Source organism: Haliaeetus leucocephalus, unplaced genomic scaffold (genome assembly GCF_000737465.1).
Source record: "Haliaeetus leucocephalus isolate CR32 unplaced genomic scaffold, Haliaeetus_leucocephalus-4.0 Scaffold802, whole genome shotgun sequence".
Lineage (NCBI taxonomy): Eukaryota > Metazoa > Chordata > Aves > Accipitriformes > Accipitridae > Haliaeetus > Haliaeetus leucocephalus.
The window spans coordinates 3,673,763-3,690,862 of NW_010973238.1; the positions used below are offsets into that span (position 1 = coordinate 3,673,763).

The window sequence follows — 17,100 nt, forward strand, 5'->3', positions numbered from 1 at the left end:
GGCAAAAGCCCTGGCTGGCACCGGGGCCAGTGGAGCAGCCTTGGGTCCCACAGTGACGCTGCCTGCGGCCAGATTTCTCCCAGGAGCTGGCCCTGGCAGAGGCAGCAAGAGGCATTTCTGTAGGAGCTTTACAGAAGCAGGGCAGAGAAGAACAGCGTGTCCCAGTGGCTGCTGCCCATTTCTCTCCTTTAACAGCCCTTGACAACACCACCCTGGAGGACCCTGGCCTTCCTGACATCTCTATCGCAGTTCCTAGCAAAGCTTCTCACTCACCATTTTCCAGGACTCTCAGATGCCCAAATTATACTGCAGAAAATGGATTAGCAGCAAGAAAAAAACCCCAGGAACATCCTAATGCAGCGCTTGACCTTGCTTCTGTCGCTCCAAACTCCTGGCAGAGGCATCAAGAAGAGTTTGAGGCTGTGCAGCATCCCTCCTCCCTCCAGCCCATCCTCCGCAGCACAGCCAGGTATCACAGAGTCACAAATGAATGCAATACATCTTGGTCCCTCCCAAAACGTAAACCAACCTGAAACAGGAACTCCAAGAGCAGGAGTTCACGTGCACGGATTAGGCTGGGGTGGTGGGTGTAATTGCATCTCATTTAGCTGCACTCGGCAAGGTTGCTCCTTGCATAGAGGTGAAGCTGCTCCCGAGCCTCAGTACTCAGCACCTTACTGCAGGTGGCAGGCTTGGTCTGGCAGAGGACTGGGACATCTCTGTGTAGGCAGCCAAGGTTTATTAGAGAAATTGTTAAATTCAAATGACTCGGATACAAAGATAAGCTGCACTGCCTTCTGAAAGGCAAAGGTGTTTCTGACCCATAGAAACTGATACAGGTTACCGAGACATCAGTGACCACAGCAGGTTTGACAGTAAAATGATCACCTTGCAGTTAATCTTAGTGGAGTCAAAGTTTCTTTCTACCTAGTACATCCAATAGGATGCGTACATTGTGTCAGCATATAACTACCGCCTCTCGCCTATAGCCTTGCTGCCTTTCCTTCGGGATGTTGCCATGTCTCAGCAGCATCTCTTCTGTTCCCATTCAATCACAGTAGCTCTTTCCTCCCTTCTTTGCTGTGTTTAAACATCCAAAGCAACACATCTCTATGGAACATTTATAAATTCAGCGTCAGGCTGCTCTCATCTTTAATGAGATGGGGGAATAAGAAGGTGCAGAACTCAAAATCTGTTATTAGACCTTTAAACTAAAATTAAAAAGAAAAAAACAGAAACCACTGTTCATTTCTCATGGAGAATTCAAACCCTTCACCGGCATGTTCCTAGGAATGTTTTTCTGCTTGCAACAGTTAGCATCACGGGATGGCATCCCCCTCCCCTCCCTGGAGCACCGTGGCATTGTCTCCTCTGTGGGATGAGGTGTCATAGGGCTGCACACAGCAGCGTTGCTGTCCACAGGCTCGTCAGCATGAGGCTGGATGACAGTCTGAGCACGGGGCAAGGCCGGAGGGACGGGGAGGCCGAGGTGCAGGAGCAGACCTCGTAGCCGTTTTCTGAGCGGCTCTCGTCGTGCTGCCCTGGTTTGGAGCGTGCCCCAGTCCTGCTGCTCCCAGCTGCTTCTGGAGAGTCAGACTGCATGTCGCTGCACACCAGCCAGTCTCTAGCGATGGACTGGGGATAACCAGGCTGGGCTTCCAGGTCACTGTCCAGCACTTTCCAGTACTCCTTGCCCCTGAAGAAGTAACTCGCACCTGTGAAGAGACCAAAACCCAAAGGCAACATCAGTGGCGATGGGTGCTCTCCCAGCGGAAAGGGCACAGGAGCACTGGGAGCAGCAGAGGAGCAATCCCACCCCTGCTGAGCCCCAGGGAGCGGAGGCACAGGCGATACCACTGCTTGTTGCCCGTACCCTCTCTCACTGCAGGAGCACGGCGGCTGCTGGTGGGATGCTCAAAAAGATGGTGCTACGCCCGGCCGGGATCTCTCACACCAGTCAGGAGCCACCAGACAGATGGGAGGCGGGTGGTGAGATGTCACCTCTTCTATGGTGGGTCCTAGAGCAGATGCATCCCCCTAGTACCGAGGGTGTGCAGGATAAAAACCCTAGTAAATCCACGGCTGGATCCACTGTACGCGTCCCAGTGGCCGTCAGTGGATGGTCTTTTAACAGGGCATGGTAAGGCTGAAGAAGACCTCACCTACCTGTAAATGACCTGGGGTGCATGCTGCTATCCCCGGGCTCAGATAAATAACCTGAGCCTTGCAGGGCCCTGGGAACTTTCTGTTCTCGGGTGCATGTTTTCCACTCTGAACTGGGAGGTTGTGAGTTCTCTAAGCAGGTCTCAAGCTCATGGAGGACTCCTACCCACGCAAATGGCTGGTCGCTCTCAACAGCTTTGGAAATTCAGCTTGAAAGGCCTCTGGAAATGTCCCTCCCCTCTGCCTAGTTTAATGGTTGCTATTACACTGTTAGGTCGTCAGTAAATAAAACCTGGAAGTGCCACTTTGTTGTGAGTGAATGCCTGTTTTTATACATCTGTGACAAAATTTTTGTGGTCTTTTCAGGGGGAAGAAACCACTGAGAAATCTCATCCCCAGAAAATAAGTCGTAACTCTGGGGAAAACGTCTCCTTTAAAAATATTTTCTGTCCACGTCCTCATATATATAGCTAAAAATCCAATGACAACAAATTCAGTGAGGAGCAAATCAGCACATATTAGGATAAAAATCACTGCGAAACAACATCAACTGTGTTCTTTTAATAAAATCAAATTATTAGGCCCCCAGGATATTTTTGTTGCCTGCTTGAAAGTACGAAGTCTTTTAGCGAGCAGTGCGGGGAGCTCTGGCTGGAAGCCTATCTCCCTCTTCAGCTTTCAGACACTGGGAACTGTTGTCCCATCAGGGACTTAGCAGTTTATGTCGGCAGGCAGGGTAGAAGGAGCTAGAGCTCAAGTGCAAATGAAGCACTGATTTTTTTTTTTCTTGTGTTTGTTTTGAACTGGCATATGGACTCACCATCTGACCATCTCATGGCATCATCTAAAGGGCTTGGTATTCCCTTCCACAGGATGGTCTCTGAAGGGTACCCAGGATCCATCCTCCGCTCATGGTCGTCGTAGCACCAGTAGAGATTGTCCTTAAAGAAATAAGTCTTGTCATTGTGGGCCCAGGAGAAAGCGGCATCGATTCCTCCCGGTGGCAGACCGAAGTCTGAGATCGGCCGTGGATATCCTTCCTCCACGTTATTGTCTTTGAAGACCCAGTATCTGTCTCCTGTGGAAAAGAAAGAAGCACGGAGCAAAATCACATTGTCAAAACCAGCATTCTCCGGCAGACAAGCTGCTGTTTCATTATCTGTTGCCGTGACAATTCTCAGGACCGAGCTCTTGGCGTTTAAGGATGGGGACGAGAAGGCAGCAGCCCAGTGGGGAACCTCGATCTTTGAATAGTTGCTTTTTTGTGTGTCAGGCTCTCCATGGAGCATAGCCCCCTTTCGCTCCTCAATGGCTGCAGGCGTGACAGTCCCGGGACATGAACATGCCGACAGCATTAGTACAGTTGTCACTTTTATGTGTTTGGTAGTGGCATTTGGTTTTCTGCCCCATTGATTTCTGCCTGATATCCAACTGCAAGAAGCGGCAAGTTACATGCAGCTTTTGTGGGCAAACTGGGCACTTTCTGCCTGTTCTTTGACTCCTGGGAAGCAAAGTGTAGTCCCACTTTGGAAGAGAAATCGCCACAGTTTTTAGAGCCAGCTGGGCTGAAGGACCTGTGGATTTTAAGGGATGTGAGTAGGATGTGCAGGGGCTGGACAAATCCCATCGGAGCAGCCCACTGCTCTTCAAGCATCCTACACAGCCACCTCACCCTGGCCAGGAAAGAACCGTCAACACGTTTTTTTTCCAATAAAAATGAAGCACAAACAACTGGCCCCTGGTCTGTGGCAGAACAAGAAAATGAACCCAGATCTCGCAATTCCTACATAATCCTCTAACCACTGAGACAGTCTTTCTGTTTGTACAATGTCTCTTTGGGAACCTGCAGCGTCCTTTTAGGTATCAGATGACCTATTTTAAAGATCAGAGTTTTTCCTCCCTTGGTTTTCTAGAAAATCTGAAAAGGCACTTAAATACATGCCCATGTACCAGCAGCAGGACCTTAGAGGTTGAGGTAATTTGTGTGCTTTGGTTTCTGTCCAGGGATCAATGAAACAGTGCTGGAGAGAGGGAACGAGACAGTATTTTATAGCTAGAAACAAAATCTTGAGTTTAATCTTCAGAGCTAGGCAGGACTAACACACACATCGTGCGTGACCATGGAGCGCTGTGCCTCGCAGGGGCAAGGCCCCAGCTGTGGCACATCTGTAATTCTGGCCTCCCAAGCAGCCAGGAGGAGCCCCTGGACCTGAGGTGCCGGGGGCCTGTCCATCCCCAGCAGGGAGAGAAGGAAAGAAGGGAAGGAAACAAGTGAGTGCCGCTGTGGTCCGCAGCCCTGACTGGGAAGGTCTGGTGCCAGGCGTAAGGGCTGCCACGCTCCAGCTGGCCCAGTTCCCTCCGGATTAGCAGAAAGGCAGTGCTGGGCGGGCTGCCCGAGGCAGCTGGAAACATGCGGCGGAGCTTTTTGCCTCCCGTTCCTCGGGGAGGTGCAGGGCTGGGGGCAGCTCTGCGGTGCTCGGCACACGGGCAGCCTGGAAGGGCTTCGGCTGCGATTGGAAACGCTTCTGCGCGTGTAGGGGCTTGCGCGGGATGTAAGCCATTCCTCTAGCCTTGCTGGAGGAATCGAAACCCGAATTATTGCTTTCAGAAGTGCTTGGTTCAGCACTTCTGAAACCGATAATTGCACCACGCTTGGAGTAGAACAGTCGGGAGACAAAAAGCAATTTCCAGCCGGGGAGTACAGAGGGCTGGGATGTATTTAGCTCTTCAAGTGCACAACCTTTCCAAAACAAAAGCCGGTGCCTGCCAGGGGCTTGGGTAACATTCAGCACATGGGTAGCATCTAACCAGCGCAGGCAAGTGGTTTGTGGGGGACTTGGACACTTGTAGAGGAGCCAAGAGCTAATCTCTTTCCTCCAGCTCTTCTGAAAGAAACTTGCGAGTAATTTTAAATAAAAAGAGAGGATTATACCACTTATTTTAAGGAAAAAAAAAAGTAACAGACACATAATTAGCAAAACCAAGCTCTTCAGGTTTGATTTTTGTCCCCTCTGCTGCTGCTTCTCTTCTCAACAACAAATACTAAAGAGTGAAAAGGCCAAAGAAGGAACAGAAAACCCGTAGTGTGTGCCTGGGTGGTTCCTGCTTTTATTTAATTCTTGAAAAGCTAAGATATCAGTTAGATTTGGCTGAAGTTTTTCTTCAATGACGTTTTCCTCATTTTCTGGGGAACGTGACTGCTACTTTTTGCCTGCCCTCCCTACAAGCTGGTTTCTCCTGACCTTGCTCACAGACAAAAGGTCTTGGACCTGCCCTGGGAGATGCTCAACGGCTGACGCTGGTGTCTCCTGCCTTCAGGAGAGGTCAAAACGCTGCCAAGATACCTTGGCACCGGGCTCTACACCGGGGAGACACGCATGCTACCTCCAGCACCGCGTTTGCTCTCACCTTTGAAGAAGACGATCTTGTGGTCGCTGGTTCTCTCATAGACGGCGTCCAGGCTGTCCAGGTTGAGCGGCAAGCCTCGCCAGAAACGGTGGATCTGAGCCGGCTGGAGGGAGACCAAGTGCTTATTGCGAGTCAGTCTCCAGAAGTACTTGCCTGGAGGAACAGACTAGACATTACTGAACCACACTGCAACCCACCTTCGCTGGGGGAAACGAGCACCAGGCACGTGGCAGCGGCAGAAAGCAAAGTGCGTGAGATGGGAGCTATGAATTAGAGGCATCCTGCTTTCCAGCAGCAGCTGCTAGCACTTTCTATGTCTGGCAGACCATTAGAAGAAATCCTCTTTTGGGGATCAAAATAATCCTCTGGACATTGGCTGGAGTTGTTCTACTCCTGGCCGCAGTGTGAAGCTGCGCCGCTGAGCCGGATCGGGTGAGAGGAGCCTTTCATCTCCCACCCGGCTCTGCATGGGACCTCCTGGGACCAGGCAGCAGCTGAAGCTACACCAGGCACCAGCAGCCTTTAGTGAGAGCCTCCGAAAAAAACATCCCTATTTCTCCTCTCCCGGAGCACCCGCAGCTTCCTGCACACAGGGTACCCAGCTGCTTTCGTATTTAGAAATGTGTATGATGTTACGATGAAAGATGGAAATATCAGAGGGGTTTTTTAAATGAAGAAAGGGAGTAAGAAAATAGAGGAGGAGGAAATTATATTCATAAAACTGGAAGGGATTGAGGTGGGGAAGGAGGCACAATTAGGCACATCTAGAGGTGTAGGGTGAGCAGGGAACTTCAGTCCTGCGGTGCTCCCAGGGGCTGAATGCACCGGTGGTGTAAGCAAACACACTTCTAGTACCTGCAGCAACACTGCCCCAGCCAGAAAAGTTTGGCTTGGGGTATTTCTGGAATATTTTGGGTAGCGGAAAAGGAAACAGGTTTGTCCTCTGTGGGAAGGATGCCAAACTTTCTCCTGACAAAGGAGCCTTACGTGGGATTTTCCATGGAGTCTTAATGATTTTGGGGGCAACTCAAAACCCGACTCTCTGCACTGTCTCTGGGATTCCCAGCCTGAGTTTTTGCAGCACGCTTTCCGCTGCATCTTCCCCAGAGAGCTCGACACAGTGAGATCTGAGCTGGAGCAAGATGTCTAAAAGCCAGGTCTCAACTTCATCTCATATTTGTTATTGCCTGTTAGAAATTATTGCATGTTATTTACATCTGTTCTTGCACGGATTCCCAAGGGGGGATAAGCAACAGATACCAAAGATGCGTCTTCAGATTTGTATTCACGACGCTCAGCCCCTTCTCCAGAGCCAGCAGATTGTGACACCGTCTTTTAAAATTTTATGGAAATTGGATCTTAGCCTAATAATGCAGGAGGCGAAACTCTAACACTTAAACATCTGCAGAGAGGGGGTTTTATTCTAATTATAAGGATTTATATCATATTCTTATTCTTCTGCTCCAGTTTGCATATTTGCTCTATCTGACTGAAACCCACAAATGAATAATACATTCAAATGTGGCAGGAATTGCCATAATTACAGATTCTTTTTAAGAACGTTAAAAAAAATAGGATTCAAATTTGGTGGCTATTGTACATCGATGGAAACACATGTAATTAAATAAAGATGATCTCTGCATCTCTAATTAGCGAAGCACTAGACAAAGCCAGATTTTCACTTTTTTTAACAAGAAATACAGCTCAACAGAATTCCTTCTTTAGTAGATAAGTATCTGAACTTCAGAGTGCCCTGGGCTCATTTGAGACAAGGAGGGAAGCCCCAGTGCTTTTGACGTTTCAACCTTTTGCCAGTGATGGGCTCAGCGGGTGTGCAACTGCAGCAAGCAAGCTTTAAATCTACCCTCAAAGTCAGGCATAGCCTGGGCTGTTGGTTGGTTTTTTGATAAACTATCAGGAAAAAGCAAAAAAATATAGCAATTAAATAGCAAGGAATTTTTAACACAACGGCCCCAGTCTGCCCGCGCTCATGTTTTGTCATGGCCAAGCCTGCTCGCCAAAGTGTTGCGTTTACTTGGTTGATCATCAGCCAAAGCCAGAGCCGCAGGCTGCCATTATCATGCAGAAATAGAATAAAATAAAATAAAATAAAAAAACTCCACCCCCTGTTTGTTTAAAAAGCTGGATTTAAAACCACCCACCAAGGTGGCAAACAGAGCAGGATGAAAGCCAAGTGTAAAGTCCTGCTTTCCCAAGCATCTTGTTTTATATGGATGATGGGTTGAGGCAATTGCTTTCTTTAATACCAGGCGATTTTGATCCCAGCTGTGTACCATGCTCTCCGTACTTCGGCTGCCTCTGGCAAGGTTGCTGCACGTACTGTGCAGACACACACACAGGCCAAAGTTGTTTTAAAAGTTCAGGAGTCTGGAGCAAGGCACCTAAATCAAAGCAAGCGGTGTTTTGGAAGTGCGGAGAACCTGCTGTTGCCTTCAATATGACAAACCTGGGAGCCCTGGGGAGTTCCAGTCCTGGTGTCTTCCCGGTGGGAGAGGCTGCTCTCCAGCTAGGGAACCAGCTGGACCAGCTCAGAACAAAACATCCATCGATGGAGGGAGCTCATCACTGGAGGTCATTAAAATCCTGCCCCAGAGGTGACATCCCCGCTCCTTGGTGCCCAGGATGGTTTGGTGGCAGCAATGGGGGCTCCAAGGGAGATGCTGGGCTCCGGAGGCAGCCATGCAGCTGGCACCCACTGACACTGTGCTCTTTACATTTGCATTTTGGCCCACAATAAATATATCCAAAAATAGACACCGAGATAGATTTCTCTTTAGTTTTCTTTTTTTTTTTTTTTTCCCCTCTGAAAGACAGACAGCCATTTATCCTGGATACCAGTTCTTGTCTCTTATTTTCCCTTCTTCACTGTGGCTTTTTGGAGCCGTCATCCGAACAAATACCACAGGGGAACAGCCTCTGTATTGTGCTCCCCCAAGGGCACAGACAACATCGAATTCTCTGGAGCTCTTTTGCCATTCTTGCCTGCGACCCGAGACTCACACTGTGATACCCAGATGGGTTATACATGCCTGGACGCTGCTCCCAGTCCCTGGGGGAGATGCTTCTGCTTCCCCGCTGAATGGCTTTGGGGTGGCCAAATGGCGGCCAGGGATGGAAAGAAATGCCCAGTGGGCACTTTTCCATCTTGGAAAGATGGGAAAGAAAGCCCATGGAGTGCAGCCTACATGGGCTCTGTACAGCTGAGAAGGCACCGACGGGATCCTTGTCGACAGCCGGGCAGCCCGGGGACACGCTGCCAGTGAGTGTTTGCTGACACGGAACCAGAAGACTCTGCAATCGCACGCACGTTGTCTTTGAGCAATGCACGGCAAGCAGCGTTAGGGAAGGTGAAACGTGGGAGGAAAGGGAAGCTGGAGGCATCCAGGAAAAAAAAAAAAAAAAGCAGTGGAGAGCTGTTGTTGCTCTGCTTTTTTTCCTGGATGCCTCCAACTTGGGCAGTGCAGCGTGATGGGGCAGAGCGCTGTACAGAGTGCTGTGCTGGATTCTCACCAGCCCGCCGCTTCAGAGGGAAGCGTTAAACCCTGGGATGTGCCACGTGGACACACGTCTGCCCTGGTGTTAGGACACACGTCCCTTGTGGGTGCCGCACCGGCTGTGCCCTGCGGTGGGCAGGAGGGTTTGCTGCCACCGGCACAGCTCTGGTCTCTCCTCTGGTCTCTCCTTCCTAACCACCCGCCAGACCACCCAACTGCTCTTGGCTGCAAGTCCCACAGGTTAATTATGTGCTGGGTTTAAAAATATCCATTTTTATCATTTTAAAATAAATTGTGTTTCAGTTTCGCTGGCTTTCGCCTTCTTTTTGGATAAAAGAAATGGTCGATTTACCGTGCAGCCTTTTGGATACCTCTAGCACATCCCTTTCCCTCCTCCTGCTCCCTCACGGTCCCTGTTCGGCTGTGATCTCTGCCTGTTCCCCAGCAGTGCCACCGCGTGTCCCCAGCCATCGGCAGAGTGGGCACCTCCTCCGCTGCGCCGTGACAGACCGTGCACAAGCCGGGCGGTTTCCTTCTGCACTGGAGGCAGGATTCCCATTGACATTAAAATTTCCTTATCGTCTGTCCTCAGCCTTAGCAGGCTGATTAAAGGTCTGAGCCCTTTGATTTGAGCCAAAAGGAGTCGGCGGCATGTGAGACATCTCCCTGGGTCTGCAGACCCTGCAGCCTGCAAACCCCGAGCCAGCTTATCCTCATCGCCTGCCCCAGCCCGTCCCACTCTGCTGCTGCAGCGTCCCATGCCAACTTCACCGCAGGGCGATGCACACAGAGACCATGTGGGCGCTTACCTTTGAAGAAGAAAGCCTCTCCCCTGATCTGGGCCACCGCGTCAAAGTGAGTGTTGCATCTGTTGGGCACGTCCCGCCTGAGCCTGCGGAGAGATGCCCAGGTGAGCACAGCCCAGGCGGGCAGCGGGGACCCACGTCCTCCCTGGTGTCCTCCATCCCGCGGACTACATCTCCCCTGCCCCCAGAGCCCCCAGCAGAAGACCACAGGCTGCGTCCATCTGTCGTTCCTCATGCTCAGACCCAGCCATCCGCACGGGGATTTCCGAGGCGAGATTGGGAAACCCTTAGCCTGAAGACAGCTTTGTGGCAGACACGCTCCCTGGGCCGCTGGAGGCCATCGCTGGGAGTCAAGCGGGGACACGCTCTACATCTACCAGCTAGCATAACTGGTGAGGGCAGAGCTGGCTCGCCGCTCCCCGGTGGCACAGCGTGGCTCAGCCGACTGCCCCCGGGCAGCAGGACACGTGGTGGGCAAGAGCCAAGCAGCATCTTGCTCCGGCAGCTGGGGACGTTGCTGCTCTGACGCTGAGCTCCGAAATGCCCGCAAGAGGTGACAGAGCTGCAAAGCAGAAAGCAGATGAGACCAAACACAGGGAGACGATGCCACATGCGAGACGATGCCGTGTGACGTGTGGTGAAAGCCACCCGGCAAGTTGCAGCTGAGATACTGAGCTGCTTTTAACCAGGTGGGTGGGAAAGGCACAGAGTCCGAAGGACCGAAAGAGCTACAAAGCCCACGTGAGAAATGACGACTGATGGAGGACAAGGAGAGGATGCTGGGAACATGCACAGAAAAGCTGCTGTGGGTGACGGGAAAGCATAAATCTAATTTGCTGATAGAAGAGTTGTGCTGGGCTGCCAGTACCCATTTCACAGCTCTCTTTGGGCGCAAAACGACAGATGGGGAGGTGAACCCCATCCACCCTCCCATTCATACACGGGGCAGGAAGAAGGGGAGGGTATGAACAAGTGCCCTGCTCCTCCTGCTGCTGGTGTGAGACGATGGTCTCCTACAGCAGCAGAGAGAAATACTTTCATCTCTAGGTCAAAACATGGCCATACAGACCCTTGTGGACAAGCTCCATTAGAAGCTACATGGGAAGAAAGATAACTAATGGCATTCAGCATATTCAAGGGAAAAGGGTCCGTTAGGACCCTCATAGGCTTTCTGCAACCCCTGGCAGGTGGGACACCTCCACCAAGAGCAGGTGCTCAGCACCCCTCTACTGTGGGCATCGCACCAGGCAGGGCAAAGTGGCGTGAAGAAGGTGCTGAGGTGGGAAACATAACTGCAGCACCGGGACATTTTTTCAAGATTATATTCTTCTTGGTCCCATTCCTGTAGGAATAATCTGGTTGTTCATGCTTCAGTGTTGTTATCCCCTTTTTGCAGATGGGGCATTGAGGCACAGAGGGATGAAGTGACTTCCTCAAGGTCAAACCCCAGGTGAGGTTAGACCAGGAGGCGAAGGTGACCTGCTCCATCTCTGCTGCTCTCACCTGGGGCACTGCTGGTATCTGGCAAAAATATGCGTGACCATGAACTCCTGCCTTTTTGTTCAGTGTCCCTTCCTCTTTTAACTGTCCTGCTGCCCTGGTAGTAAAACACTTTGGTAACTCCAACATTTATTAATGAGCTAGATCCAGAACTTCCCTTAATGAGGGCACGCTGGTTGCTTGATGACACTCAGTGTAAGCAGTCCTTTGCCAATTCAAACCTGCGTTGGAGTCAGGCTATCGGTCCACTTGTTCCAATATTCACCCCCCACAGGTACATTAGGGAGTTGCTCACCGTGGAAAGATTCAGGTAAGTTAGGCTTGCACAAATCAGGATATTGCAGACGAAGTTTGATTAAAATTTCAGCAAGGTTGAGTTCACCTAAGGGTGGTGGGGACAAATTTCCATTAACATGAGTAAAATTTTGAGTCTTAGGGAAACACAAAGCATTCCAAGATGATACAGGATTTCTGGATGTGCCTTGAATGATAAAAAGTAGCTAAGGGATAGATAAAACCTATCACTTGTTCCTGCTTTTAACCACTTTGGTTGTGGGCTGGCTGGCCAGTCTCCACACATACTGCTTGAAAAAAAGCAGCAGTGTATGCAGGAGATGATCAGGAGACATGAGGAAGAAGGTGCACTTTCTGTGTGTCTGTGTTTTCCAGAAGACAAAAGGTCCAGAGGGAAATACTGAAGCCAGAGTGAGCGGGCAAGATACTGATGCTTGAGTGGAGCTTCACTACTAGATGTCCTTTGCAGGAACATCAGCGACTGTTGAAAAGAAACAAACTTGACTTACGGGACAGTGGAGCGGTTCTCTGGCAGCTCTGGCAGGATAGGATGGTCATCGGTTTTGCTTACTTCAGGCTTGGCTGTGGGGGACACAGATTCCCTGACTCCTGCGCATAAAGACAAAGAAGCAGTAGAGGGCTACACCATCTTCCCCACCAGCTCCACTGACCCCAGAAGACAGCTATTCCAGCATGCCTCATGGCAGAAATGGGCTGTAGCCAGGTGAGGGAAACAAACTTACCGTAGAGTTGCCAGATTCGGACTTTGTCCTCATAAGGTAGGTCATACTTCAGAGGATCCCCCACTGGACCTTGGTAGTAGGGTCTCATGATAGACTCTATGGCAGAGATGTGGGTCAAGCCAATGGCATGGCCAAACTCGTGGACAGCTACAGCAAATAAGTCCATCCCATGAGCGTCTGGAAATAGAGACAAAATTGAAATAAAAGTCGCTACATGCTGATTGTGTTTTGGGGGTTTGGGTGGGCTGTAAGGGCTGTAAGAAGAAATGTAGGTATATGTTGGATAAATTGGAAAGAAAAGCTTTGGAATAGGTAAAGTCTAAAAAAGACATTTTTCTCCAGTTGGAAAAAAGGAGACCTAAGTGTATCATATGAAAATGGAAAGCAAGCCAGACATCAGCCCACACTGCAAGTCCTCAGCTCCACACAAGCATAGGGATCACCCCTCTTATTCCCAGATCCCCAATGACACCTGACAAAGAGCTGGACAAAGAGCTGAGACAGTGACCTTGGCACAACCATCCGTCATCCCCACTAACCAGCGCTGCAGGAGCTGGGCCAGAGTGGTCGTCTCCTGTACCTTATGCCTGCCCTGCAGCAGCTGCCGACACAGTCTTCGTGATGTCCAGAATACCAAATTTCTGCAGCCGCTAGCCAGAAGCTTGTCAAAGCCTGCGATAATGAGCAAAGCCACACGCCAAGGAACCGGCGAGTGCCCGGCAGTGCCCGCCTGCCCATGGTGCTCTGCTGGGCTTTCCCTGCCTGCACAACGCTGGCATCGCACGCCTCTGCCCTGGCCAAATTCACTGCAAACGCCTTCCTGCATGCATACAAACGCGGAGCTGTTCACCTGCTCATCGGCCACCAACCCTGGTCATCTAACTGCTGTCCAGTGACCATATCCAGCTTGTTTCCAGAGGACTTGGTCGTCTTCTCCCCTTCTACACCTTGTGCTGGTGGGGCTGCAGCTCCAGGGTCTCCTCCCTAAGGCAAACACTTTGATCCTCACACACCATGCTGGGCATCAGGGAGACTTTATTGAACATTGATACCTCCTTCGATGACTTTTTTTCCTCAGTCTAGACTATCTCTATTCTATTCTCTTTCCCCAGATTTCTGTATTTGCAATCCAACCCCTAGTGCCTCACACTGCACCCACACACAGACCCATCCAATACTCTCCAGAGCCTCAGACACTCAGGTCAGATCTCAACAGGGGCTAATGTCCGCTTCCAAACCTACACCACCACTGCCAAAGCAAAGGAGGAACTGCTTCCAGGACCTGCACGGGACTGATCCTGCTCGGTGCATTCTCACCACCCAGCCCCAGACTAGCTGGATCAAGCACCCATGCAATTGCTGCCCCTCGCTGCACAGCAATGCCCTGCAGAGCAATACCAGAGGGCGGCAGTGATTTTAAGTATGGTTCTTACCAAGATCATGATTGCAGTATTGTAATAAAAAGGCAGTGAGGTCGGAAAGGTCTCTGCAGAGCTCGGGGGAGCCCCACATTCCCTGAGCCACGGTCGGGGCCTGAGGAGGTAGATGTTGCATAGAAGCAGCTGTGGCTGATCCTGCACAGTCCTTAGTGCTCCCCACTGGGCTTGGGTTGTTGCGGGGGGTTAGGGAGGTAGGGGCGGGCATATTTTTGCTGAATTCTGCTTTTTCCTTGATGACTATTATTTACAGTGTCTGTAAACAGCCAGGATTTTTATAACCTGTGCTGTTTTCCCCAGCACTAGAAGAGAACAAGACATATGCTTTCTGACATTTTAATGCCAAACTGACAACCTTGGGGATATTTTTATATCATCTACCAGGTTGTTATTTTTGAATCGCTAGGGAGAACAAAATAAATAAAAGATGAAGCTTGGATAGCTCCAAGACCTTCAAAATAGAGGGCAGCTTTCTCGCTGTCTGGTTCATCCCTTCATCCCTTGGTGGTGCTTGGAGGGATCCTCCCTGCGAGGCCGGCAGCCCCGAGCTCGCTCCTCCACACAAGCCTGTTTCACAACAAGCATTCCCAACCACCAGCTACAAAAGGGGCACCACTCCTTACTTCATCACATAACACATGTGCTACAGCAAGTTACCAGACCTCAGCGCTTGCCTCTGCCCTGTACGTCTGCAGAGCAGAGCTGCTGTTTTTCTTCCCCATAAGAGACGTCGGTTGGGGTTGCACAGTGGCATGAACCAAAGACCAGGTTGAATCCTGAAGAATCAGCCTGTCCAGACCTTTAGCCTTAACCTCAGACCTCCTCCAGCACATCTGGCGAACCTCCTGCCCACAAACACTCCGCAGGGATGGATGGAGGTCAACCGGTGGGCAGGGAGGAGAGGGGCAGGGAGAAAGAAGGTATTAGCTGGTTTCAGGGAAGATGGTTAGGTCTAAACAGAATCATTAAGCTGAGGCAGCAGGAGCCCCCGGGAGGCTGGCAGAGAAGGTGACACGACAAGTAAATTAGCAGCTGGTGACTGCAGAGGAGACACTCTGTCAAAACACAACTGACACGAAGGTTGGGGACCCGATCCCCACAGATGGCTCATGCAGCAGAGGAACACTCGCTTCTGAAAGACCCTCTGCTTATTAAAACTCTGCTCTAGCCAGACAAGATGCAATAAAAGAAAAAAACACTAAAATTGTAACTTGTAACCATCCTGATGTCGGGTAACGGACACAAGATGGCAGGAAAAACCTAGAGTTCACAGGGGGCTTTTTCCCTGCAGACCACAGAGCCCTTTCCAGGCAGGTCAGCTTATAAATAATGCTTTCAAAATAGGAAACTGGGATGTGTGGCAGGGAAGCCACTCAAAAGACGCCAAAGTCGGAGAATGCAGTCCCCATCCAAGAGCTCCAACAGCTGGCACACCCAACCTGTGACCTTCCAGGTCCCAGAAGAGTTGGGGACTGGGGGTGGGCAACGGGGAGCTCTGCAACTGCTGATACAATGGGGAGAAACACGGAGATACCATTGAGGCTTCCAGGAACATAGAAGGTCCTCAACACTGGCTGTTGTCATTTCGCTAGCAAGGCTGAGGGGAGAACCCTCATTCAAAAAGCGAGTGGACGGGGTACTTCAGGACATGGTTTAGTGGGCATGGTTGATGGTTGGACTCGATGATCTTGAAGGTCTTTTCCAACCTAAATGATTCTACGATTCTAACCAGGAGAAGGTGTTGGGATCCCCAAGCCTGGGTGAAGGTGTAGCAGAGGCTAAACCACTCTAACTACCAGAGCAGAGGAGGGAAACTGGGAGCCCTTGCTTTTGGCTGCAGCTCTCCCACCCTGACCTACCTGATGATCGGAAGGTCCAATACTCGTCGTCATCAAAATGAGTGTCTCCTGCCGTGTGATGGTCTCCAGGGAAGAAAGCATGTGCCACTGTCCCACCAGGCCCATCGAAGGGATAGCCGTCATTGTGATCTGCCTTGGAGAAGTCTATCTGGATGTCGGCATTGTTACCTGCCACTTCATGGAAATTCAGAGGGGTAATGTCACTCCAGACCTTCAGGGCGTAGTACATCAGGGCTCGGACTGTGTCATGGCCCAGGTGGGACTCTTTTGGGAAGGTGCGAACTCTGAAAAAAAGAGGGCAAAAAAAGAGGATAGATGAGTAGCATGAAAGATCTTCTCTGAGGACCACCAGGAAGGGCTCTGCAGGTGCCTGGTGCATCACAGAGCCTCGGTGAGGCCTCCAGAGCTCTTCGCACTCCTCCTGAGTGTGGGACCTCTGGAAATACCGAGCCAACCTTGCCCAACAGAGCATGAAACACAACCAGGACTTGAATCCTGATGCCTCCCGATCCTGCTGTACCAGGTGGCAGTTAGCCTCAGAGCCACAATTCATGCACAAACTGCTGTTAATAACCCAGGACTACTACCTTTGCCCAGCCTTGGAAATGTCAATGCCGTGAGTCCCTTGCCCATTTTTTTTTTCAAGCTCCCTTTCAGATCTGTTGACAATTATTTTCTCACCACTTATTAGTTCCAAATGCAACCCAAATATGCAAAGATTATTGACTCCTGAAGCCTTTGCACCACACACAGGCCCATCAGTTTCTCTGCAACAAACAGCAGGTCATTGCTCATTCTTATTACACACACAGAAATCCAGTACGGATTTGCTGCCTCCATATATTTCCCAGCATATCTGTTGGAGGTATAAAATATCCTCTGAAACCAGTACACTGCCAGCAATCTCTGAGACTGCAATTCATAATGAGGAGGAAGAGGAAAGGATGCATTTTATGTAAATCTCATTCAAAACACCTCCAGCCTATTGCCTGCAGGAGACAGGCTGTCTGATGGAGCACTGTAGTTGAGAAGCTCTTGCCTTGCTTCTTGGTAGAAAAAGCAGTGATGAGCAGGGGCTTACAACACTACTGCACACATCCCAGGACTGTTATAGTTTCTCTGTTATCAGCACTGCATCCCTTGGTCCCTAGCTCTGCCTTCCCTGGAAGAGAAGCCAGGTGGGACGAGCCGTGTGCCGGCGTTTGCCCTGCAGCTGCATGATTCAAACCTCCCTTTTGGTCTGAGCTGGAATGAAAAAAAAAGTCCCTGTTTCCTGTATAATCAAACTTTGAAAAAGAATTCCTAACATTGTTGATTTAATAAAGGAGGTGAAAAGACAAAGATGCAACAAGGCACCTTGGCTTCTAAAAGAGTAT

The 17,100-nt window shown here is 50.4% G+C and overlaps 1 protein-coding gene across 1 annotated transcript in view; it reads right to left on the reverse strand.

Annotated features, from left to right (window-relative positions):
• Nucleotides 1-1,386: 1,386 nt before the first annotated feature.
• MMP17 (matrix metallopeptidase 17 (membrane-inserted)) overlaps nt 1,387-17,100 on the reverse strand; it is a 30,579-nt gene continuing 14,865 nt past the window's right edge. The window contains exons 4-10 of the mRNA XM_010581753.1: nt 15,725-16,008; nt 12,430-12,606; nt 12,196-12,295; nt 9,896-9,978; nt 5,572-5,724; nt 2,984-3,241; nt 1,387-1,715 (exon numbers count right to left, since the gene is read on the reverse strand). Coding sequence (XP_010580055.1) covers nt 1,387-1,715; nt 2,984-3,241; nt 5,572-5,724; nt 9,896-9,978; nt 12,196-12,295; nt 12,430-12,606; nt 15,725-16,008 — 1,384 coding nt within the window. The remainder of the gene's footprint in view (nt 1,716-2,983; nt 3,242-5,571; nt 5,725-9,895; nt 9,979-12,195; nt 12,296-12,429; nt 12,607-15,724; nt 16,009-17,100) is intronic.